The 7,652-nt window shown below is 35.0% G+C and overlaps 1 protein-coding gene across 1 annotated transcript; it reads left to right on the top strand.

Moving 5' to 3' along the window:
- Positions 1-268: 268 nt before the first annotated feature.
- Positions 269-6,209, top strand: LOC131068770 (uncharacterized). Its single transcript, XM_058004031.1, has 2 exons — positions 269-1,172; positions 5,776-6,209. The coding sequence occupies exons 1-2, from the start codon at positions 507-509 to the stop codon at positions 5,938-5,940; spliced, it is 831 nt and encodes a 276-aa protein (XP_057860014.1). The 5' UTR covers positions 269-506; the 3' UTR covers positions 5,941-6,209.
- The last annotated feature ends 1,443 nt before the right edge of the window (positions 6,210-7,652 follow it).

Here is a 7,652-nt window from a genome sequence, read left to right as displayed (position 1 = left end):
CAAATCCTCGTTGAAATGATATCATAATCATAACTAATTATGAACAAGCGTAAAAGCTAATAAAATGTACAACATACAAAATATACCACATTTACTCGATAGAACAAATATGATCTAAAAAATACAAAGAAATATAAAGACTAATAAAACTTACAACATACAAATATATAACAACACTTAATAGAACAAAGTATGACTCCAAAAATACATACATTAGATAAGAAAAGATCATATACAACTTTACTTCTTCTCTTCCATAAACCATAAAATCTTTCATTCATTGTTCTACATTTACTTTCTACAATGATCTTACATTATTTAGTATAGAATCTGAATGTGTAATTACTCAAGAACACTCTTATCTTAATGAAAAGTATGCACACCGTTTTCCCCTAAAACATTTTAGGGTTTGTGAGGGTTTTATAAAGCGGGATTTATAAGGTTACTAGAAGATTTTAGGTTGTGTCTTGCAGAGCTTAGGTATTTTTTGCAGCTGTAGTAAAATCATGGCGGAAAGAGGAGGGGGGTTTGGGCGCGGATTCGGGCGTGGCGACAGAGGCGGCCGCGGCGATAGGGGACGTGGCCGTGGAGATCGTGGCCGTGGGCGGAGAGGCCGCAGAGAAGAAGAAGAAAAATGGGTGCCCGTCACAAAGCTCGGCCGTCTGGTAAAAGAAGGTAAAATCCGTTCTTTAGAGCAGATCTATTTGTTCTCTTTGCCCGTCAAGGAACATCAAATTGTGGAATCCATGCTGGGCCCGCAGCTCAAGGACGAGGTCATGAAGATCACGCCCGTTCAGAAGCAGACTAGGGCAGGGCAGAGAACGAGATTTAAAGCCTTCGTCGTGGTGGGCGATAGCAACGGGCATGTTGGGCTGGGCGTCAAGTGCAGTAAAGAAGTTGCCACTGCTATTAGAGGGGCCTTGATTTTGGCCAAGCTTTCAGTCATCCCTGTGAGGCGTGGTTACTGGGGTAACAAGATCGGGAAGGTTCATACTGTGCCGTGTAAGGTCACGGGCAAGTGTGGATCCGTTACTGTCAGGATGGTTCCTGCCCCCCGAGGGGCCGGAATCGTGGCTGCCCGTGTGCCTAAGAAGGTCCTGCACTTCGCTGGGATTGACGATGTCTTTACTTCTTCGCGGGGTTCGACTAAGACTTTGGGTAATTTTGTTAAGGCAAGTTGCTCTTCCTCTCTTCCAAGCCCTGTTGCTGAATTTTTTTGTTTGGTAAATGAAAATCACTCTCATTGCTCATGATGGCTAAGGGTTCTGGTAATTCATTTTTTGTTTTGTTTTATGAATTCATTTTTTCGGAGTAACATTGTTTGGATTTGAATGGCGATTGATATAATCTTATAGTCGACTATAACGCCTTACGTATCTTTTCTATATTTTTGTAAAAAGGAATCTGCTAGGCTACATAGATATTGTCATCTTTGCTCATAAACAGAATACATCATCCTGAGTATGCATACACATATCACAAGCTTCTTTCGATTAATCTTACATGAGAAGGGGAATTATTCTGTCAGTTTCCTTCAGGATCAAACCTTGCCCAGTTATACCTCTGAGGATTTAAACTTTGATAGATTGTGTGACACGCCATCATCCTTGCCATGTAGGCGCTGTCCTGTTGGTACTTTCTATCCAATTCTTGGTTCTGTAAATTCAAAAGTTTCTGGATGATCCTAAGCTTCTATCCAATTTTAACACCTTATCTTGTCTCCATCCAATTTTATAGCCTTATCTTTTACCTATCCAATTTTGAAACTTTGAGTTTGTTTGCCTCAATAGAGATTTATTTTTAATTTTAATTTACAGCTTTCTGTGGCACTCCGGAATCACTTTACATGCCAATTGCAACCGTATACTTTACCTAATTTTAGGACCCAATCATTTTTCTAGCCAATTTTGGTTTTAATTTTATTTGATATTTGTATATTCACTTTTTTGTGGGGTTAACCCTGCAATTGCATCTATTTATTTACCATTTGTAACTTTACAAATGGTCTGGTCTTTACTAAATTATGAGACCCATTCATGTTTGTAGCTAACTATAATTGTCTTTTGATTTTGTGAATTTGGTATTTTTCAAGGGCAACCCTGCATCAATTTGTATGCCAATTGCATCCCTACGTTTAATGCGATTGTTTACTCACTTTTAACACCTTATTATGGCTCTAGTATTTTTTTTGTATTATTTTAATTCAAACCTTTTCAAATACTCATTTTTCCAATTTGAACGCTCATTAATGTCTCAAGAGAATATTAATCTTTTATTGATCTTGTAAATTCAATCTTTTTCAAGGAGCGATCTTGCATCAATTTGTATGTCAATGGTAACCCTACAACTTGATCTTTTACCTAATTTTAACATCGTATTGTCTCTCTAGCTTAATTTAATTATTTTTTGATTTTATAAATTCAAGCACTCTTTAGGGTCTACTTGACTTCAATTTGCATGCCACTTGTAATCCTAAATTGATGTGATATATATCCAATTTTCACACATCATTTCTCTAGCTAATTTAATTTTTTTTTGGATGTTGTAAATTCAAACTATTTTAGGGGAACTTTGCATCAATTTGTATGCCAAGTATAAACATACAGTTGATGTGATATCTAACCCATTTTAACAATTATCATGTATGTCATTAATTGTAAATATATTATTAGTTTGGAAATTCAATTTTATTCTAGGCAACCTTGTATAAGTTTGTATGCCAGTTGCAACCTCACAAGTGGTCTGGTGTAACTACAAAGGCAGCAAGAGATGGATTGTGATAGTGTGTGCGTTACAAAAATATCTTAACATAAACTTGATATGTCAAATTAATAAGAAGAATCAGCAACCTAGCGACCAGGAGACACCAACAACAACTAGGGCGTAACCAATGAATAGGCAAGCCCTTGTAAGTTCTTGGTTATGCTTACAGTGGCTCCACATTGTGGTACATTGTTTTAATCAGGTTTTGAACCCATGACTATTATTTTTCTCTCAACGACTCAACTGTTTATTTTACACTTGGGGGCTAACACTGCATTTATGTATTAATTATAAATAATTATACTAGCATACTTTAATTATTTTATGTTATTGGTTTGTGCTCCACTTGGACTTGTCGGTTTTTATCTGTTTTTAGGTTTGGCTCTGTAGGGGGTGCATGCAAGGTTCTGCCATTTGTTTGTGGGTTTGTTTGGGGTAAACCATCACGAATTTTGTGATCTTCCAATTCTACCACTAATATTTTTATTTCTTTTTCAATTATCTATTGGTTTGAGCCACAACATGCCATAGAGATATTTTTAGGGTGCCATAGAGATATTTATTGGGTGCCAAAGAGAGAAAGACTATTGGAAATATTGATCCAGCTTGTCTCACATAGAGATAGATCATACTAGCAAGGAGCAAGGAAATGACGATATATCTGAAAAATATGCTAGGTCCCTTTATTTTGTGTAGTTGTCAGCTTGATGGAGTGTAGGAAGTGCATAGCCGATTGGAGTACATTTTACTCATTTTAGATTAGAGTCCTCGTTTTGGGATTCACTGTCAAATATCAAAGTATTGATTTACTGCAGGCTTGTCTAGAAATAATGAACATCAAGTAAGTAGCTGGAATATGTTAATTTCTAAAATTTATAATATATCAATATTTATTAGTATTCTTCATCTATGATTTTATTAGTCTATTGTAATATTATATATTTTTATCAATGTTATATAAGGCTTATAAATATTATTAACATTAAAAATATTAGGAAATATGTATATTGTCAAATATCCTTGATTTTAGCCTTTAGATATCTATATATTTATTATTTTCATATGCTTTTGTATGCTACATCGATTTGTATGCTATTTAGAGGGTCGTCTCTTCTCTTTTGCCAAATTTACCAGGAACATGCATCCCCTGTCCATTGGGTATGCTTTACCTAGTAATTTGGATGCAATATTTTACCCAATCCTGATACTTCATCAATTATCCTGCATCTTGAGATTTGAAAAGGGGGCTCTTACTAAATTGTTAATACTTTTTCTGTTTTGAGCTCATACCATTCAATAATTGGCAATGTTTTTTAGTATGTGGTTAAGATTCTGATCATACTTCCATCCCCTTTCTATTTGATCAATCGATTGTAGGATAGTTTTGTGTGATTGGTTTTGTTTCAAATGTCCCTTTTGTTTTTTATATGATAAATAATTTCATATCTACTTTATCCCTAAATATTATCAACTCTTTTTTCGACTCATTGAACTTGGATTGCTTTGGTTCTCAGATGCATTCCTATCAATTTCTCTTGTTTTTGAATGCTAGTGCATGCTATTGTTTTGTCACATTGGGTGTATTTAATCTCATGTTTTCTTACACAATCTATTCAATGAATCCAAATTAGGGTAATTTTGTGATTGGCAAGATTACATTGAATCCAATTGGTGTGGTGTATCTTTTGTTTGTTTGTTTATTGATGGTTAATTTAATATCATACTTTCCAGGAGATGGGTATTGGTAGAGGAGATGGGTATTGGTAGTGGAGATGGGGACGGGTATTTAGGGATGACTAGTTATTTATTTTGATATTTGATAATTATCATGATAGAAAAATTAAATTTAAAACCATAACCTCACCTGGAGTTGGCAAAGAAACTAGGAGGGGAGTGCCATTATTTTAAAAAACATGGTCTAGGGGACCTTGGAGATGACTATTTTTAATCAATTGATAAAAACTTTTTCTTCCTTATTATTTCTTCACTTCCTTTCTTACCTTACCTCTTTGGGATTTACTATTTAGTAAAGAATTTTTCTACCACCAATAGAACTTGTAACTTCTCTATGAAAAGAAAAGAAAATTACAAGTCTATAGTTTATTTTCTTGGTTCTTTTAACTTTTGTCTACCACATATCAGCACTTAAGAAAATCCAGAGTAATTTATTTGGTATATCTGAGAAATTTCCATTTGAAGTTTCCTCATTTTCAAGGGATTCTTTATGGAGATGCAAAGAAACTTCGTTTGAAGTCTCCTACTGTCTGGAGACGTCTCCATATAGGTTTTGGAGATGGGGATGTGTTTACAGTATAGAAGATGAGTACCAAGGGTCAAGGGACAAGTCTCTGGTAGCTATGACAATTATTAGACTGGCTAATACACTAAATTGACGGGCTACCTTATCCCTGAACTTAATGCAGAGACATTTTAAAGTATTTTATTTGACTATTTGAATTATTGGAATCGCTAATATAGTAAATTGATTGGCAATTTTCGCCTCCAAAAACCTTCATTCAAGAAGACATTAATTGTCAGATAAAATATAGTGTGAGATTGCCATCCATTAACTTAATTGGTCAATTTAAAGGTTGTGAGCAACCCATATTCAATATTGAATCATTGGCAGTTATTTAAAATCATATTTTAAAATATCCATGTATGTTGCATTTGTTAAGCCTTGTTTTTCATTTTTACAACAAACGTGGCTACAATGAGTTATGGAAAGAATTGCACAGAAGTTGCATCCACTTGGGTGCGCGCATAGTTTAGATGTATGTTCCAAATGTTAAGGCTCCATATTTCATTTTTACAACAGTGGCTACAATGAGCTATGGAAAGAATTGCACAGAAGTTGCATCCACTTGAGTGCACATAGCTTAGTATGTTATGGATGAAACTGACCTCTTCTCTGTGGATCATGCTATATTGTAGATCTCATTATAAATCAACTAATGAAAATGTGGAAAAACATATTTATGCCACAATTCTGATCTGGTTCTTGGCTGGCAGGCGACCTTTGACTGTTTGTTAAAGACTTATGCATTTTTGACACCTGATTTGTGGAGGGAGACTCGTTTCTCAAAATCGCCTTTCCAGGAGTACACTGATTTACTAGCCAAGCCTGCTAAGGCTTTCATCCTTGAAGATGTTGATAAAGAAGCTATACCAGCATAGGAAACATGCATTTTGGTGCATGGTTTTCTTAGAAGGAAAATGAGTATAGATACTTCTAGTTTGTTGTCAACTAAAAGTGTTATTTTAGATATTAAGGTAATTTTCTTTGGTTAAGGTGCCCCCTTTTCAAAGGCTTTAGACCTTTCGATGAGAGTTTTTTTTTCTTAAATTTGCTGTATCCTTGTCAATCCATTATTTAATTTTGGACTTGCTGCTGCCTAACAATGTTTTGTAGTCCCACTTTTCCATTTATGTATTTATATTTTGCACTTTGTTTTCTGCAAGCTGATTGTTTATATCTTACGTTTTTTTTGCGGTTCTTTTGTTAGAACCCAGAATTTTCAATTATAATGAGGGACACAATCAGAGCACCTTGACAAAACTAAAATAGAGGATTTTGGTGAATATAGAAGAGTTGTTAAAATCTGCTTGCTAATGCTATTTTTGTTCAGAACAGGACAAAACATTTTGATTATCAGCATGGTTCTTATGGTTTGCATCGTGTGCGTTGTGCACCTACTTAATAATTCCTTATGTGAATAAAAGAGTTGTCAAAATTTGCATGCTAATGCTATTTATGTTTAGAACAGGACAAAACATTTTGGTTACCAGCATAGTTGTTATGGTTTGCATTGTGTGCATCATGCCAAATAAAAGTGCTGAAAAGCTGCCATATTTAGGGTTGTAAACTAGGTAAAAACAAATCTGAAACTTGAATTTGAATTTGAATTTACACTTAAACACATTAGAGCTTTAACCCTGTGAAACTTAAACCTTTGATGAAACTACACGGAGGCTCTAGAGGCTGTCCAGAGGTCTGTTATTCTTGGATAGAGAACTGCTTCTGGCCACTCCTATACATGTTTTTTGGTCACTTTCTTTCTTTACTATGTTGGTTAGATCAATGTAAAAGTGCCAAAACATTTTGGTTACTGGCGTCGTCATTATAGTTTGCATTGTGCCAAATAAAAGTGCTGAAAAGCTGCTATATGCAGGCTTGTAAACTATGCAAAAACAACTTTGAAACTTAAATTTGAATTGGAATTTACACTTTTAACACATTATAGCTTTAATCCTGTGAAATTAAAAACTCACTACATGGAGGCTCTAGCGTTGTTCCGGAGGTCTGTTATTCTTGAATAGGATTGCGTCTTGCCACTCTTATACATGTTTTTTTGTCACTTTCTTTCTTTACTTTGTTAGTTAGAACAACATGATTCTGCTAGATTTGCTACTGTAGAGAATAATTCTTCGAAAGGTGTACTTGGAAAAAAAATCTATTTGATTCTGAGAAGCTTTTTGGAAACTCAGTCAAGACCTTGTTGTACAGGATTCCTCATGCGAGGATGTCTCTTGACCTTAATCACATCCTTAGGATATATCACTTTGTGCATTGAATTTGACTCGTCTAGACCATATAGCCCTCATTGTTGGCTTTTTTGAATTTTAGCTTTTAGCATTCCTGGGTCTGCTCCTTTCAGTCTTCTCCCCTTGCAGTTTTCTCCTTTCAGTCTTGTTTTGTGTCATTTCTGACCATGTTCTCATTCTTTCTTTACCATACCGTTTTTAAATGGCCATATATCTAGTAGGCTGATATCTTTTCTGACATTTCTTGCAGCCCTCTTCTGTTTTTGGACTCAATCTGATCCCCATTTCTGTCTTTCTGCTCTGCTTTCCTTACTATACTGTTTATTGGGGTCAATAAATCCTAG

The sequence above is a fragment of the Cryptomeria japonica genome, chromosome 11 (assembly GCF_030272615.1).
Source record: "Cryptomeria japonica chromosome 11, Sugi_1.0, whole genome shotgun sequence".
Lineage (NCBI taxonomy): Eukaryota > Viridiplantae > Streptophyta > Pinopsida > Cupressales > Cupressaceae > Cryptomeria > Cryptomeria japonica.
The sequence above is the reverse complement of the archived record's forward strand: the minus strand, read 5'-3'. Positions and strand labels throughout refer to the sequence as shown.